We start from the raw sequence: 19,639 nt of genomic DNA on the forward strand, positions 1-19,639 counted from the left end.
ATGTAACAAGGTTTTCCAAATTAAATCAACTTAAGTAATGTAAAAAAAAATGCCAAGATGGCACTGGCATATTTAATATTGAAGTCAAAAAATGTATTATTATTTTTTTAACATGCCTCAAAACAGCACCTTGGAATTTGGGACATGCTCTCCCTGAGAGAGCATGAGGAGTTTGAGGTGGGTGGGGTGGGCGGTGGGGGGGTTATAGGAGGTAGCGGTGGGTGTATATTCTAGCGTCCCAGAAGAGTTAGTGCTGCAAAGGGTTCTGGGTATTAGTTTTGTTGTGTCTATGTTCTGTTACTTTTTTGGTGTGGGTTCACAGTGTGGCGCATATTTGTAACAGTGTTAAAGTTGTTTATACGGCCACCCTCAGTGTGACCTGTATGGCTGTTGACCAAGTATGCGTGCATTCACTTGCGTGTGTGAAAAGCCGTTGATATTATGTGACTGGGCCGGCATGCAAACGAAGTGCCGGCCCACAGTGGCGTTTTAAAAAGTCATAAAATTTACTTTTTGAAACCGATACTAATAATTTTGAAACCAATAATTTCCGATATTACATTTTAAAGCATTTATCGGCCGATAATATCAGCAGTCCCATATTATCGGATATCCCTACCCCAAGCACAAGTCAAAAGTGGTGAAGTAATGGCTAAATCGGGCTAGAATAAAGGTTTTAGAATGGCCTTCCGAAAGTCTTGACTTTTAAACATGTGGACAATGCTGAAGAAACAAGTCCATGTCAGAAAACCAACAAATTTAGCTGAACTACACCAATTTTGTCAGGAGGAAAGGTCCAAAATTCAACCAGGAGCTTGTGGATGGCTACCAAAAGCGCCTTATTGCAGTGAAACTTGCCAAGGGACACGTAAGCAAATAATAACATTGCTGTATTTATACTTTTGAACCAGCAGATTTGCTCACATTTTCAGTAAATCCATAACAAATTCATTAAAATACCAAAATTCATAAATGTTTTTTTTTGTTGTGATAAACACGTACCGTATTTTTCGGACTATATACGTTTTTTTCATAGTTTGGCAGGGGGTACGACTTATACTCAGGAGTGACTTATGTGTGAAATTATTAACACGTTACCGTAAAACATCAATTAATATTATTTATCTCATTCGCGGACGAGACGAAGAAAATGTCAGCAATCGTCACACACACGTCAACCAATAAGAATACGGTAGGGGAGGGTCATGGCAGAAGTGCATTGTGGGTCATGGGATGCTAACTGCTATATGCTACTGCCGTAGCTATTAAAATGGATAATTTCTTCATTGGCGGTAACTTATAAAAACTGAGAAGGGCTAAACAAAAATGGCACCGAAAAGGAAATCATGTACTACAGATTACAAGCTGGATGTAGTGAAATATGCAGCAGAAAATGACAAGAGGAAGTGGCGCATACCTTTCGAATTGGCAGAATTGTTTAGAAGCGACATCGAGGAAGAATATTTCATCGGATTTATCGAGTAGGAGTGACAGATTGTTTGGTAAACGTACAACATGTTCTATATATGCTATAAAAATATGACTTATAGTCCAGTGCGACGTATATATATTTTTTTCCTTCTTTATTATGCATTTTCGGCCGGTGCGACGTATACTCCGGAGAGACTTATAATCCGAAAAATACGGTATGTGCTCCAATCACTCTATTACAAAAAAATAAGAGTTGTAGAAATTTTTGGAAACTCAAGACAGCCATAACATTATCTTCTTTACAAGTGTCTGTAAACTTTTGATCGCAACTACCGTATTTCCTTGAATTGCCGCCGGGGCGCTAATTAATTTAAAACAGCTCACCAAAGGCATGCGGTAAATTTAGGCCTGCACTTATAAATTTGAGTGTGATGTAAGGATACCATCATGAAAAGCACATTTAATAAAAAAAAACATTAGTATGGTCTTACCTTTACTTATAAATGAAGTCCATGCTCAGCTCTTTCTGATAAAAAGCATTGATAACTTGTTTATAGGAGTCTTCCTTATCTTTCTTCAGTTTTAAAAGTCTCTCTGTCTCGATGGAGAACTTCCTTTATTACCTCCTGCTTCGATTGAAAGTCCACTTTAGAAAACTGGTTTATTTTAGATATGTAATCCTCCATGTTAAAAGTGCAAGCGAGAGGAAATCGCCGCTCACTCTTGCTGCCTGTTGTCCCTTCTTCTGCAGCCGAGCAATCTCAAAAAGGATCACTGGCACCCTCTACCACCAGGAGGCGGGAGTCATTTAATGACTCATATTTGACACACGCAGCTACGGTATATTAATAAAACATAGCTGCTTACTGTTCTTTTTAGCATATTAAATATCTTGGACCTTAAATCCGACTGAATAACTCCTAATCTTCTTCCCTTTATGCAATTTCAAATGATTGAAATCAGCCTCTTCCATTTTGAAAAAGATGACAGGTGAAGTGTCACTCCTGACGTGACGAGTTTGACCCTGTGGAAATTCTAGGCATATGCTAATTATTTTGCAAAATGAGTTTGACCCGGCGGAAATTCTAGACGTGTGCTAGCAAAAATAAAATTTTGCGAAACGAGTTTGACCCGGCGTTAATCCTGAGTCGGCGGTACGCTAATTATTTTTCGAAACGAGTTTGGCCAGGCAGTAATTCTAGTCAGGCGCATACTATATACCCGGCGGCAATTCAAGGAAATACGGTATGTATAGAGTGGCGCATTCCATCCTTATCTATTGCAAAATGATCAACCCTCCTTTTCCTCTCACGCGAGATCCACCCAGGAACGGGGCCCATTTCAACCCCTCCCCTCCTGCAGCTGTGATTTAGATACAAGGTGTTTACAAGTGTTTTATACCGTACACCGGGGACAGGGGGGGTGGGGGGGTATATTATTTACGCCCACAATACACCTTTCAGACGGCCATAAACGAGAACGTAATGAGAGAACCAAGGACCGAGCCGTGTCTCTCTTTTATTTTCATGACGAGTGAAGCGATTGCTGCCCAGACAACAACCTGATGGCCATTAGCTGTGAATAATAAAGGCAATTAAGGCCTCTCGGGGTCTCAATAGGAAAGGAAGGGAGAGAAAAAAAACAACAACAACAAAAAAAACAAAACGGAGATAACGACAAAGCTTATGTCTTCATTAACTGCACTACAGCGGCACGTGCAGCATTTGCATCTCGTCTCGCTGCAGGCGTTGCTTTGTTTACGAGGCGGCGTGGAAATATCCAGCACTTTCCGATCGCTCTACGACATGGGTGTCAAACTCTGGCCCGCGGACCAAATTTGGCCCACTGTGTAATTTAATTTGGCCCTTGAGGCAATATCAAATTAACGGTATTATAACACCGCATTCACCGCTAATACTCATACTTACCAACCCTCCCAATTTTCCCGGGAGACTCCCGAATTTCAGCGCCCTTGCCGAAAATCAACCATTCTCCCGAATTTCTCTCCATTTCCACCCAAACAACATCATTGGGGACGTGCCTTAAAGGCACTGCATTCAACGTCCTCCACAACCTGTCGTCCCGTCCGCTTTTCTTCCATACAAACATTGTGCCGGTCAAATACTATAGGCAGACTTTACACACAAACAAGTGAATGCAATGCAAACTTGGTCAACCGCCATACAGGTCAAACTGAGGGTGGCTGTATAAACAACTTTAACACTGTTACAAATGTGCGCCACACTGTGAACCCACACCAAACAAGAATGAAAAACACACTTAGGGAGAACATCCGCACCGTAACACAACATAAACACAACACAACCGCACTAACTCTTCCGGGATGCTACAATATACACGCCCCCCCGCTACCACCAAACCCAGCCAAGTTAACGTTGATATTTACATCAGAAAGCTGCAAATAGGAAAGAGGCATTCATTTTTTTATTTTTTATTTTATTTAATATTGATATTTTTAAATTATCATTATTATTATTATTTGAAAATCGATTTTGCATGTCACTATAAAGTTATATAAGCCTTGCTCGTTCAATATTCAATGCAAAACTTGTTTGGGTCCCTATTAAAAGGTTAATTTGTTGAACCTTGGCCCGCGGCTTTGTCCAGTTTTAAATTTTGGCCCACTCTGTATTTGAGTTTGACACCCCTGCTCTACGAGATTATTTAAATGATAAATGGGTTGAACTTGTATAGCGCTTTTCTACCTTCAAGGTACTCAAAGCGCTTTGACACTACTTCCACATTGGAGGGAGCTGCCATGCAAGGCGCCAACCAGCACCCATCAGGAGCAAGGGTGAAGTGTCTTGCTCAGGACACAACGGACGTGATGAGGTTGGTACTAGGTGGGATTTGAACCAGGGACCCTCGGGTTGCGCATGGCCACTCTCCCACTGCGCCACGCCGTCCCTAATGTATAATTTATTTTTTAACACTTTAATGAGTAGGACACTTTTGTATCTCCAATTATTTTAGTGTGATTTGTTTTGAAGTGTCATTGCTCAAAAAATAATAATGAATCCAAATCCAAAATTAAGGCTCCAATTATTATATAATCTCAAATAATCCACCTAAAAAGGTTATTGGGTGAAAATATTGCATATTTTGTGTTTTTTCCTTTTTTTATTTTCTAATGTTGATCTAGAGATTTAAAACTTGCGTAATAATAAAAATTATAATACTGAATAATGACACATTTTTAATATATTTTTTTGACCAAAACCCTTTGTGGTCCCTGGGATCATAACTGAGTGGAGGCTTAGATGTATTTTTTTTTTTATACATATATTGTATTAGTTTCTAAAATAAAAATCATGAAAATGGTCCTCAGTGGAAAAAGTTTGGACACCCCTGACTTAAAGTAAAGCTACATTCTTCACGCTTTTCCTCATTTTGTTCGTGTCCGTGATGTTCATTTGTAACTTTGAGCAGCTGGAGGCCTTGACCACAGACCAGCACCCATCCTGTTCTTTCTCCCATCGCTTTCTTTTCCTCACAGGAGGCAACTTCAGTGTTTATTGGTCCCTCTGCATTCCTGGTTGCTTCATTATTTACTTCCATTATTTACTTAATGTACACCTTTACAACGAAATGTTTTTTGTGGGTTGGGCTCAACTTTGAAGAAATGGATGCAAACCAGAGTTGTGGTCTAAAAGTTTACATACACTTGTAAAGAACATAATGTCATGGCTGTCTTTGAGTTTCCAATGATTTCTTATGTTTTTGTGATAGAGAGATTGGAGCACATACAGTGGGGCCAAAAAGTATTTAGTCAGTCACCGATTGTGCAAGTTCTCCCACTTAAAATAATGACAGAGGTCTGTAATGTTCATCATAGGTACACTTCAACTGTGAGAGACAGAATGTGGAAAAAAATCCAGGAATTCACATTGTAGGAATTTTAAAGAATTTATTTGTAAATTATGGTGGAAAATAAGTATTTGTTCAACCATTCAAAGCTCTCACTCAATCGTCCTGTCCCCTTAGCAGAAAAACAGCCCCAAAGCATGATGTTTCCACCCCCATGCTTCACAGTAGGTGTGGTGTTCTTGGGATGCAACTCAGTATTCTTCTTCCTCCAAACACGACGAGTTGAGTTTATACCAAAATGGATACATGGATGATACAGCAGAGGATTGGGAGAATGTCATGTGGTCAGATGAAACCAAAATAGAACTTTTTGGTATAAACTCAACTCGTGGTGTTTGGAGGAAGAAGAATACTGAGTTGCATCCCAAGAACACCATACCTACTGTGAAGCATGAGGGTGGAAACATCATGCTTTGGGGCTGTTTTTCTGCTAAGGGGACAGGACGATTGATCCGTGTTAAGGAAAGAATGAATGGGGCCATGTATCGTGAGATTTGGAGCCAAAACCTCCTTCCATCAGTGAGAGCTTTGAATGGTTGACCAAATGCTACAAATAACTTCTTTAAAATTCCTACAATGTCAATTCTTGGATTTTTTTTTCACATTCTGTCTCTCACAGTTGAAGTGTACCTATGATGAACATTACAGACCTCTGTCATCATTTTAAGTGGGAGAACTTGCACAATCGCTGGCTGACTAAATACTTTTTTGTGCCCCACTGTACTTGTTTATCACCAAAAAAAAATATTTATGAAATATTTTATGAATTTATTATGGGTCTACCGAAAATGTGAGCAAATCTGCTGGGTCAAAAGTATACATACAGCAATTTTAATATTTAATTACATGTCCCTTGGCAAGTTTCACTGCAATAAGGCACTTTTGGTAGCCATCCACAAGCTTCTGTTTGAATTTTTGACCACTCCTCTTTACAAAATTGGTGCTGTTCAGCTGAATGTATTGGTTTTCTGACATGGACTTGTTTCTTCAGCATTGTCCACACAAGTCATTCTAAAACCTTAATTCTAGCCTGATTTAGCCATTCCTTTTCCACTTTTGACGTGTGTTTGGGGGTCATTGTCCTGTTGGAACACCCAACTGCGCCTAAGACCCAACCTCCGGACTGATGATTTTAGGTTGTCCTGAAGAATTTGGAGGTAATCCTCCTTTTTCATTGTCCCATTTACTCTCTGTAAAGCACCAGTTCCATTGGCAGCAAAAACAGGCCACAGAGCATAATACTACCACCACCATGCTCGACGGTAGGGATGGTGTTCCTGAGATTAAAGGCCTCACCTTTTCCCTTCCAAACATATTGCTGGCTATTGTGGCCAAACAGCTCCATTTTAGTTTCATCTGACCACAGAACTTTCCTCCAGAAGGTCTTATTTTTGTCCATGTGATGTCTGATGGAGCAGATTTTATTATGGGTCTCCTGAAAATGTGACCAAATCTGGGTCAAAAGTATACATACAGCAATGTTATTATTTGCTTACATGTCCCTTGGCAAGTTTCACTGCAATAAGGCACTTTTGGTAGCCATCCACAAGCTTCTGGTGGAATTTTTGACCACTCCTCTTGACAAAATTGGTGCCGTTTAGCTAAATATGTTGGTTTTCTGACATGGACTTGTTTCTTCAGCATTGTCCACGCGTTTAAGTCAGGACTTTAGGAAGGCCATTCTAAAACCTTAATTCTAGCCTGATTTAGCCATTCATTTACAACTTTTGACGTGTGTTTGGGGTCATTGTCCTGTTGGAACACCCAACTGCGCCCAAGACCCAACTTTTTAGGTTGTCATGAAGAATTTGGAGGTAATCCTCCTTTTTCACTGTCCCACTTACTCTCTGTAAAGCACCAGTTCCATTGGCAGCAAAACAGGACATAGAGCATAATACTACCACCACCATGCTTGACGGTAGGTGTGGTGTTCCTGGGATTAAAGGCCTCACCTTTTCTCCTACCAAACATATTGCTGGGTATTGTGGCCAAACAGCTCTATTTTAAGTCAGGACTTTGGGAAACTGATTCTAAAACCTTAATTCTAGCCTGATTTAGCAGAAAATATGTCCCAGGACACATGAGGACTTTGAATATGACCAATGTATGATCCTGTAACGACTTGGTATTGGATTGATACCCACATTTGTGGTATCATCCAAAACTGGTGGAAAGTATCAAACAACAGACAAATAAGTGATTATTACATTTTAACAGAAGTGTAGATAGAACATGTTAAAGAGAAAATAAGCAGATATTAATATTAAATGAACAAGTAGATTAATATATATATATTTTTACTACTTGTCTGTATTAAAATAATGATAAATGACACAATATGTTACTGCACATGTCATCAGACTAATTTGAAGCCTTTGTTTGTTTTCTTACTACTAAAAAACAAGTTGTCTTATATGTTCACTATTTTATTTAAAGACTTAACTGAAATAAGAAACATATGTTTAATGTACCCGAATATTTTTTTGTTAAAATAAAACCAATAATGCCATTTTTTGTGGTCCCCTTTATTTAGAGGAGTACCGAAAAGTATCGAAATAATTTTAGTACCGGTACGAAAATATTGGTATCGTTACAACACAACTCCCCTATATATGTCTATATATTTTTTAAAATAATTTTGTATTATTATTATTTACTTTCTGTTTATATTATTTCATTTTATTTCTGATTTTTATTATTATTTATTTTTTTATACATTTTTTTCCATCAATCGATCAATCAATCAATCCATCAATGTTTACTTATATAGCCCTACATCACGAGTGTCTCAAAGGGCTGCACAAGCCACAACGGCATTGATTTATCTGTAAATATCATTTTTACTTTGTTTTCTTTTCGTGCTGTTTTTTTTTTGGGGGGGGGGGCTGCATCGTTGGGATGCAAACCAAATCTAGGGCAGACAATAGATACATGATGTATGCAAATATGATGTAATGGATAGGAATGTCTGATGCTGGATGTTAATTAAAAAAAGAAATGGTTTTGTGGGGTAATGATTATTTTTGTTAACAGCTTTTTAGAAGATTGATTGTTTTCCCAGCAACAAATACAAAATGTAACAAGTGCAGGCAAGTGTGTGTCGGCATGTGAGAACCTACCTGAGTATTTACCTCCTTTGTTTCTGTTGACAAAACAGGCAATCAACACAATGAGTGTGAGCAGCGCGATGGCACACAGCAGGCCGATAAACCAGCTCTGGTTAGATATTCCTCCACGGATGCTGGCCAGATCTGAGGAGGAAAGAAGACTCGGTGACTTTGACACACCTTCACCTTTTTCCTCGGATCACTTGATCGAATGTTTGCGCCGACGACGCAGATCGCGTGCGGGAGAAGCACGCTGACGACGATCCAGTGTTTATATTAAACGGCTAATTCGCTCGTCTGAGTAATCAAGTACGGAGCGCTGTACAAATGGGAATAAATCCAAGAGACAATAGGAGGAACCACGGTCTGCTCAAGGACGTGCAGCTTAAATGCACAACAAAAGTATGGCTGGATCATAGCGTACTAGAACTCTAGCACGGAAAGATCTATATGCATATGGATGCACACTAATATCACCTGGCAAAACCCAACAATGTGTCATGAATACTTCCCCCATAAATAAATCAATCGTTTTTGAATCTATTAATAACTTATATACAAACATACAACAATAAACTGCTGCTACTCTACTGGTAATCAATGTAAAAACATACTCCAATGCTTGTATAAAGGAAGTGGACTAAGAAAAAAAATATCCATCCATCCATCCATCCATCATCTTCCGCTTATCCGAGGTCGGGTCGCGGGGGCAGCAGCCTAAGCAGGGAAGCCCAGACTTCCCTATCTCCAGCCACTTCGTCTAGCTCTTCCCGGGGGATCCCGAGGCGTTCCCAGGCCAGCCGGGAGACATAGTCTTCCCAACGTGTCCTGGGTCTTCCCCGTGGCCTCCTACCAGCTGGAAGTGCCCTAAACACATCCCTAGGGAGGCGTTCGGGTGGCATCCTGACCAGATGCCCGAACCACCTCATCTGGCTCCTCTCGATGTGGAGGAGCAGCGGCTTTACTTTGAGTTCCTCCCGGATGGCAGAGCTTCTCACCCTATCTCTAAGGGAGAGCCCCGCCACCCGGCGGAGGAAACTCATTTGGGCCGCTTGTACCCGTGATCTTATCCTTTCGGTCATGACCCAAAGCTCATGACCATAGGTGAGGATGGGAACGTAGATCGACCGGTAAATTGAGAGCTTTGCCTTCCGGCTCAGCTCCTTCTTCACCACAACGGATCGATACAACGTCCGCATTACTGAAGACGCCGCACCGATCCGCCTGTCGATCTCACGATCCACTCTTCCCCCACTTGTGAACAAGACTCCTAGGTACTTGAACTCCTCCACTTGGGGCAGGGTCTCCTCCCCAACTCGAGAAAAAAAATATATTTTTTTAACTATCAGTTTTTAAACTGTAATCAGTCCCTCCAAGATTGTGGGGTAGGGGTGTAACGGTACGTGTATTTGTATTGAACCGTTTTGGTACGGGGGTGTACCGAACCAGTTTCTAAGCTAAAGTGTTAACAATCTGCTTTGCCTCTTCTGCCTCTGTCTCAGCAACCAGCATTGTCCCACCCACACAACCATCTGATTGGTTACATATATAACGGTAACAGCCAATCAGCAGTGCGTATTCAGAGCGCATGTAGTAAATGCTTCAGCCTTGAGCAGATAGTTGTTTAACAAGTGAGCATAAGGCAGCGTACTCTCCCCAAATGATAATAAACATCTCCCAGTCAATTACTACTAACATCACTATGAGCCCGTTGACCTTCTAGAAACTTAAACTGCAGATCAGCTCACTCGCAGTTCTGGCTTGAGGTGAAGGCTAATTAGCTTGTAGCGTAACGTTAGCTCATTTTGCAGTGTGTGTGTCTGTGTGTGCGTTTGTGTGTGTTTTACGGACAGAAAAGCTTTGAATGGCAGGGTCCCTGCTATCACATGTTGATAAAAATATAATATTTACAGGGGTGGACAAATTAATGTGTTAATTACGAGTTAACTCATCAATCTATTAACGCCGACAATTATTTTATCGCACATTTGCGTATGTTGTTTACATTCTTTTATTTTGTTAACGCCTTTTCTTAACAAGATGGCGTCGCCCGGATGGGCTTCGGCATCGAAGGGCTCTTGGTAAAAATGGAACATTTGGCAAAAATACAGGACAATTCTGCAAATTTCCTGGCTGGCTTACAGCGTGGTCACTCCGGGATCACTTACGACCGCCAGACAATTCTGGATGTGGATAGATCGGGCCGTTTTGGACTGAATGAGGCGTGCTTGCTAGAGCGGCTAGCTAGCATGGGAATACTTTGCCGGCTACATCCAGCGGCCTGTGAAGCAGCGGAGTATATGTGTTGTCTGTCTATTTATGAATAATGCAGACCAGGAGTGTTGGCTGAGTTCTTAACGTTTGCTTTCAGAGCGTGCATATCACAACATACAAGATGCCGTCATGGCGACACAACCTATACATGCTCCTCACTCCTGTTGCATGCTGGGTAGGGTAGTTCTTTTTTTCCCTGGCTCATAACATCACAATATAGTACCATGTATATGCGTTCAGTTTATCAAAGCACCAAGCAAACAATTGGAAAATTCCCATCATATCAATTCCTAGATATGGTCATAATTATTCTAAGTGCACTACGCAGAATAAACACAACATTATTAATATTACTACTACGGATAATTTGATCAAAACTTCCCTAAAACAGCCCACTACCTATAATATAGGTTTTTTAAACATAAGATCCCTGCTAAAAAAAATGTTTCTGCTGTTACCTCAGAAATTGCCTGTTCAGATGTTATGATTGTGGCTCAGAGATTTGTATGTAGATTATGTTTATGTTCCATAACAAACAGGATAACTTAAATACCCTGGCAGTGGCAATACGCTTAAATGTTTGTATTTACATTTTTTGACTTGATTTTCATAAAATATGCTATTTAACTGCTACTGTTTAACAAGGACTGATTTAAATTGTGTTTGCACAACAAATGTTTTGGCTCTTTTGTTCATGTGGGAGAATATTCCAATAAAGGTGCACTACACACTACTTTTGAATTCATTATTGGGCTTTGCGTGTACAATGCAGTTAATCGCGATTAATCGGAGAAATAGTGCGATTAACTTCGATTAAAATGTTTAATCGTTGCCCAGCCCTAAATATTTACATAATAAAAATAAACTACAGGCTTCCCAAATGCTGTAATAAATTAAGCATGATGAGTTAACTTAAAACTGTATAATTTTGCACTTTTTATATGTTGAAGAAAAGTTTTGTCATTTTATTTAATCTGAGCAACAATTTGAGGCAATTTAATGTTGATTAACGTGGGCAGAATTATTATAGTGTTCCCAATGTTAAAAGGATAAAGCCATTGTTTACAAATTTGGTGAATAAATAACCAAAACATTTATATTTTGTTGTTTTCTTACTGTACCGAAAATGAACTAAACCGTGACCTCTAAACCGAGGTACGTACCGAACCAAATTTTTATGTACCTTTTGTGCGGTGTCATTATAATTTTTTTTTCAAAGTTGCAGCTTAAAATGTCTGAATTTGCGGCAGCTTTTTCAGAAAGTTGCGACAAAAGATGCAATGTTTTGAGGCTTATTATTTCAATAACATTGAAAAAAAGTTGATTCATTTACTATTCACAATCCTGACCAGAGACAAGATGTCAAAAGGTTTTCATTCTTTTTTCGCTTTCTAACATATAAAAATCGTCTCGTTCTCAGCGGCTAGCAATGCAGCTAATGGGAGCAATATGCAGTCCTCTCCAAGGTTTCTCATAGTCATTGTCACTGACACCGATGTCCCACTGGGGTGAATTTTCCTTGCCCTTATGTGGGCTCTAACGAGGAAGTCATTGTGGTTTGTGTTGTAGTTTTTGCAGCCCTTTGAGACACTGGTGATTTAGGGCTATATAAATAAACATTGATTGATTGATTGATTGATTGATTGTTCTAATTAGCTGGACCTCAACTGTCCATTGAGTGAGTCACACTTTATACTGATCAGTCATGGGTGTATCATAACAGACAGCATACAGGAGCAGACCCAACAAAGCAACCAAGAGAGCCGACTCCACCCTCGGCCGCCCACCAACTCTCGGCCAGGAGCAGACCCAACAAAGCAACCAAGAGAGCCGACTCCACCCTCGGCCACCCACCAACTCTCGGCCAGGAGCAGACCCAACAAAGCAACTAAGAGAGCCGACTCCACCCTCGGCCGCCCACCAACTCTCGGCCAGGAGCAGACCCAACAAAGCAACCAAGACAGCCGACTCTACCCTCAGCCGCCCACCAACTTTTGGCTAGTGTCCAGTCCGCATGGATGAGCAAGGATGCATCCAAGCACACCGCGGCGTCCGATACACGCGCAATGTCGCTACAGTTTGGTTATTATACAGGTTACAAAATGTAAATAAAGTATTGTTGCCAGTTTATGAATGCATTTTTAAAGTGATGTCAAAGTATAGTTGATTGCTCTCATTTGATGGACCACAACAAGAGTCAAGACCCGGGGGTGGACCGCTCGCCTTTGCATCGGTTGGGGACATTTCTGCGCTGCTGACCCGTCTGCGCTTGGGATGGTCTCCTGCTGTCCCCACCATGGACTGGACTCTCACTATTATGTTGGATCCACTATGGACTGGACTCTCACTATTATGTTTGATCCACTATGGACTGGACTTTCACAATATTATGTCAGACCCACTCGACGTCCATTGCATCCGGTCTCCTCTAGAGGCGGGGGGTTTCTCATAGTCATTCACATTGTTTACCTGTATCTCACCTTTTTGTGAGGGGCGCCGGAAGTTGGCAGACCCGTCAGCGATCCTGTTCTGTCTCCCTGTAATGTTTGTCTGATCTTGAATGGGATTGTGCTGAAAATGTTTATTTCCCCTCGGGGATTAATAAAGTATGTCTGATTCTAATTGACATCCCACTAGGTTGTGAGTTTTTTCTTGCCCTTATGTGGGCTCTGAACCGAGGATGTCGTTGTGGCTTGTGCAGCCCTTTGAGACACTTGTGATTTAGGGCTGTATAAATAAACATTGATTGATTGATTGATTGATTGATTGATTGAATTGAACCGTCCATCGAGTGAGTCACACTTTATATTGATCATGACACATGCAACACGTCATGAGTGTATCATGACAGACAGCATATGCCGCCTGGCTAGCTGTGTACAATCGGGTTGATTTTGCGCGATCCCCCAGAGACACCGATATTTGCTTTCTGCGGTAAAATGGCCAACTTTATTGGTATCGACATTGACTGTCTTTCTTCTCCTTAAAGGGGAACATTATCACCAAACCTATGCAGGCGTCAATATATACCTTGATGTTGCAGAAAAAAGACCATCTATTTTTTCAACCGATTTCCGAACTCTAAATGGGTGAATTTTGGCAAATTAAACGCCTTTCTGTTTATCGGTCTTTTAGCGATGACGTCAGAACGTGACGTCACCGAGGTAACACACCCACCATATTAATTTTCACATTACAAACAACGGGTCTCAGCTCTGTTATTTTACGTTTTTTCGACTATTTTTTGGAACCTTGGAGACATATGCCTCGTCGGTATTTTGTCGGAGGGTGTAACAACACTAACAGGGAGGGATTCAAGTTGCACCACTGGCAAGAAATCTGCCGCCAGACTCACATTGAATGTACCAGAGTGTCTCCACATTTGACCGGCGATGCTAAGACAGACATGGCACAGAGATGTATGGATAACCTGCAGATGCATTTGCAACCATTAAGTCAACGAAATCACAAAGGTGAGTTTTGTTGATGTTGTTGACTTATGTGCTAATCAGACATATTTGGTCGCAGCATGACTGCCAGCTAATCGATGCTAACATGCAATGCTAATCGATCCTAACATGCTATTTACGCCAGCTGTATGTACATTTGAAACTAGATACCCACATTTAATGCGAAACAAACACTTACCAATCGACGGATTTAAGTTGCTTTAGTGACAAAGGGGAAAGTCTTGATCGTTTGGTCCGCACATTTTACCGGCGATGCTAATAAGGCAACCATGCTATAGGCCATTTCATTAGGTACACCCGCGCTATGGCCGAATAGCGTCAATAGCTATTCGCTCAATAGCTTCAATTTCTTCTTCATTTTCGTTTTCGCTATCTGCCTCCATACTTCGACCATCTGTTTCAATACATGCGAAATCTGTTGAATCGCTTAAGTCGCTGAAATCCGAGTCTGAATCCGAGCTAATGTCGCTATATCTTGCTGTGGTAACCGCCATGTTGTTTGTATTGGCAGCCCTGTATGACGTCACAGGGAAATGGACAGTGGTTTCGAAGATAGCGAAAATAAGGCACTTTAAAGCTTTATTTAGGGATATTCCGCAACCGGTAAAATTTTGAAAAAAAATTCAAAAAATACAACAATCCACTGGGAACTGTTTTTTTTTGTTTTTAACCCTTTTGAAATTGTGATAATGTTCCCCTTTAAATCGTGTCAGATACCCGGAGATATCAAATGACGTGGCCTTTTTTGCCAGCCGACAGGGGAGGAACAACATCTAATGATGGAGTGAATGATGTGCGTCATTAGTATGCCTTGGCAGCTGCTGTCTGAACAGGTCCACATCAATCCACTCCATTTCCCCCGTGGCAAACATGCAAATCCATCGTGCCTTCAGCTCAGGTGCTTTATTTACTCAGGTGATAATTCAGCACCTGCGTCTGCGCTCGCCATCCCAACTAGTGCAAATGACAGTCTTTGACTAACGCTGATGGATTAGTCCGTGGCTATGGTAATTCTAATCCTTGGACCTGGGACAATGAGTTTGACTAAGATCAGGCCCTGAGCTAAAAATAAACCATAGGCCGTCTCCTGGGTTTTGTCATTGCACTTCTCAGCATGCCATTAAAATACTGGAGAAAGCAGCTGTTTGGCCAGCAGGGGAGTCGACCCTCTGGAAGACGCCGGCATCAAAGTCAAGGGGGATTTTCTCGATAAGGAGAGGCCACATAATATTCTGATATGGCCGTTTTAAACAGCTCCCACATATCCACCTATCACAATGACCTATAAATATCACCCTTCCCAGTATGTGCTCACAACTCCCCCCCCCCCCCCCCCCCCCCCGCGCTCAGACAACTTTTCGTCTCACTGTGCGGTTCTGCTGCTTAGCCGGCTGAAGATAATATGGAAATGTCAGGTGACTGTTGGGTCAATACACTGCCGTGCAGAGCGGGGACCGGGGCTCAACAAATCAATCACTGACAATTAGGCGTGTTAGTCCCATTCAAGTGATGGCACTCTACGGCTAGACAGTTAGGCTGGGATATAGATCATTTGTCCCTTTAATTCCCGTGGCGCAGCAGTGAAATGAAAACTGTTTTAGAACCGACTAATGCATTAGTGGTATCGGTTCTATTCATACAAAACCCCAAAACCAGTGAAGTTGGCACGCTGTCCATCCATCCATTTTCTACCGCTTATTCCTTTTTGGGGTCGGGGGGGCGCTGGCGCCTATCTCAGCTACAATCGGGCGGAAGGCGGGGTACACCCTGGACAAGTCGCCACCTCATCGCAGGGCCAACACAGATAGACAGACAACATTCACACACTAGGGACCATTTAGTGTTGCCAATCAACCTATCCCCAGGTGCATGTCTTTGGAAGTGGGAGGAAGCCGGAGTACCCGGAGGGAACCCACGCATTCACGGGGAGAACATGCAAACTCCACACAGGAAGATCCCGAGCCTGGATTTGAACCCAGGACTGCAGGAACTTCGTATTGTGAGGCAGACGCACTAACCCCTCTGCCACCGTGAAGCCGTTGGCACGCTGTGTAAATCGTAAATAAAAACAGAATACAACGACTTGCAAGTCCTTTTCAACCTATATTCAATCGAAGGGACTGCAAAGACAAGATACTTAACAGTCAAACTGGAACATTCTGTTATTTTATTTTGCAAATATTAGCTCATTTGGAATTTGATGCCTGCAACAAGTGGCAAAAAAAGACTGAGAAAAGTTGAGGAATGCTCATTAAACACTTATTTGGAAAAATCCCACAGGTGAACCGGCTGATTGGGAACATCATCAATCAATCAATTAATGTTTACTTATATAGCCCTAAATCACTAGTGTCTCAAAGGGCTGCACAAACCACTACACAAACCACTACGACATCCTCGGTAGGCCCACATAAGGGCAAGGAAAACTCACACCCAGTGGGACGTCGGTGACAATGATGACTATGAAAACCTTGGAGAGGAGGAAAGCAATGGATGTCGAGCGGGTCTAACATGATACTGTGAAAGTTCAATCCACAATGGATCCAACACAGTCGCGAGAGTCCAGTCCAAAGCGGATCCAACACAGCAGCGAGAGTCCCGTTCACAGCGGAGCCAGCAGGAAACCATCCCAAGCGGAGGCGGATCAGCATCGCAGAGATGTCCCCAGCCGATACACAGGCAAGCAGTACATGGCCACCGGATCGGACCGGACCCCCTCCACAAGGGAGAGTGGGACATAGAAGAAAAAGAAAAGAAACGGCAGATCAACTGGTCCAAAAAGGGAGTCTATTTAAAGGCTAAAGTATACAAATGAGTTTTAAGGTGAGACTTAAATGCTTCTACTGAGGTGGCATCTCGAACTGTTACCGGGAGGGCATTCCAGAGTACTGGAGCCCGAACGGAAAACGCTCTATAGCCCGCAGACTTTTTTTGGGCTTTGGGAATCACTAACAAGCCGGAGTCCTTTGAACGCAGATTTCTTGCCGGGACATATGGTGCAATACAATCTGCATGATAGGCTGGAGCTAGACCGTGTAGTATTTTATACGTAAGTAGTAAAACCTTAAAGTCACATCTTAAGTGCACAGGAAGCCAGTGCAGGTGAGCCAGTACAGGTATATATGTATGTATATATGTATATAAAGGTATATACAGTATAGGTATATATGTATGTATATATGTATATAAAGGTATATACAGTACAGGCGTAATGTGATCAAACTTTCTTGTTCTTGTCAAAAGTCTAGCAGCCGCATTTTGTACCAACTGTAATCTTTTAATGCTAGACATGGGGAGACCCGAAAATAATACGTTACAGTAATCGAGACGAGATGTAACAAACGCATGGATAATGATCTCAGCGTCTTTAGTGGACAGAATGGAGCGAATTTTAGCGATATTACGGAGATGAAAGAAGGCCGTTTTAGTAACGCTTTTAATGTGTGCCTCAAAGGAGAGAGTTGGGTCGAAGATAATACCCAGATTCTTTACCGTGTCGCCTTGTTTAATTGTTTGGTTGTCAAATGTTAGAGTTGTATTATTAAATAGAGTTCGGTGTCTAGCAGGACCGATAATCAGCATTTCCGTTTTTTTGGCGTTGAGTTGCAAAAAGTTAGCGGACATCCATTGTTTAATTTCATTAAGACATGAATTGATTAACGTGGACCCCGACTTAAACAAGTTGAAAAACTTATTCGGGTGTTACCATTTAGTGGTCAATTGTACGGAATATGTACTGTACTGTGCAATCTACTAATAAAAGTTTCAATCAATCAATCAATCAATCAAAAACCATGATTGGGTATAAAAGCAGCTTCCGTGATATGCTCAGTCATTCACAAACCAGGATGGGGCGAGGGTCACCACTTTGTGAACAAATGCGTGAGCACATTGTCCAACAGTTTCAGAACAACATTTCTCAACGAGCTATTGCAAGAAATGTAGGGATTTCACCATCTACGGTCTGTAATATCATCAAAAGGTTCAGAGAATCTGAAAAAAAATCACTGCACATAAGCAATGACATCACGGACCTTCGACCCCTCAGGCAGTACTGCATGAAAAAGCGACATCAGTGTGTAAATGATATCACCACATGGGCTCAGGAACACTTCAGAAAACCACTGTCCATAACAACAGTTTGTCGCTGCATCTGTAAGCGCATGTTAAAACTCTACTATGCAAAGCGAAAGCCATTTATCAACAACACCCAGAAACGCCACGGAATTGGCTGGGCCCGAGCTCATCTAAGATGGACTGATGCAAAATGGAAAAGTGTTCTGTGGTCTGACAAGTCCACATTTCAATTTTTTTTGGGAAACTGTGGAATTTGTGTCCTCCAGACAAAGACGAAACGAAACGAAGGGGCAAAGTAGAAAAGCCAGCATCTGTGATAGAATGGGGGTGTATTAGTTCCCAAAGTACGGGTAACTTACACATCTGTGAAAGCACCATTAATGCTGAAAAGTACATACAGGTTTTGGAGCAACATATGTTGTCATCCAAGCAACGTTATCATGGACGCCCCTGCTTATTTCAGCAAGATTATGGCAAGCCACGTGTTACAACAACGTGGCTTCACAGTAAAAGAGTGCGGGTACTACACTGGCCTGCCTGTAGTTCAGACCTGTCTCCCATTGAAAATGTGTGGCGGATTATGAAGCTTAAAATACTCCAACAGAGACTGTTGAACAACTTAAGAATGAAAAATAATCCCACCTGAAAAACTTCAAAAATTGGTCTCCTCAGTGCCCAAACGTGTACTGAGTGTTGTTAAAAAGGAAAGGCCATGTAACAGACTGGTAAACATGCCCCTGTGTTAACTTTTTTGCAATGTGTTGCTGCCATTAATTTCTAAGTTAATGATTATTTGCAAAAATAAATGTAGTTTCTCAGTTCAAACATGAAATATCTTGTCATTGCAGTCTATTTGTCACGATGTTGGCGCATTGTGATGCGTGTGGAGTCACCCCAAGATACACGAGGACCAGACAGGCAGGAATAGCAGGTAAGACTTGATTTAATATATAAAACATGAAAGAACACTGATACAAAAGGCAAAATAAAGCACGTGCCTACGCACGGGAAGCTAACGCTAAACTTAGCATAGGAAAAAGTCCAAAAAGTGACGTGCCAAGCGCACGAGAAGCTAAGACGAGACTTAGCACATGTAAAGACATAAGGGATAATACCAACGCGAGAGTCGCGTGAAGCAAACAACGGACCAAGACCGAACAAAGGGAGAAGGCAGGTTTAAATACAGAAACAATAATCAGAACACAGGTGCGCCTGACAAACAAGAGCAGGTGGGACAAATGAGAAACCATGGAAACAAGATAAAACAGGAAGTGCAAAAACTAAGAACAGGAAGAGCCCAAAACGATCGACAAAACACAAAAGGACTCAGAAACCAAAACCATATATGATCCGGGCGGTGGATCACAACACTATTTACGCCAGCTGTATGTA

General features: G+C 41.6%; 1 protein-coding gene across 6 annotated transcripts in view; it reads right to left on the minus strand.

The window, feature by feature from the left end:
* Positions 1 to 19,639, minus strand: part of chl1b (cell adhesion molecule L1-like b) — a 254,285-nt gene that overhangs the window by 16,236 nt on the left and 218,410 nt on the right. For all 6 annotated transcript variants that reach the window (XM_061874747.1, XM_061874748.1, XM_061874744.1 and 3 more), the window contains one exon: positions 8,439 to 8,570. In XM_061874747.1, the coding sequence (XP_061730731.1) occupies positions 8,439 to 8,570 (132 nt within the window). The remainder of the gene's footprint in view (positions 1 to 8,438; positions 8,571 to 19,639) is intronic.

The sequence above is a fragment of the Nerophis ophidion genome, linkage group LG16 (genome assembly GCF_033978795.1).
Source record: "Nerophis ophidion isolate RoL-2023_Sa linkage group LG16, RoL_Noph_v1.0, whole genome shotgun sequence".
NCBI lineage: Eukaryota > Metazoa > Chordata > Actinopteri > Syngnathiformes > Syngnathidae > Nerophis > Nerophis ophidion.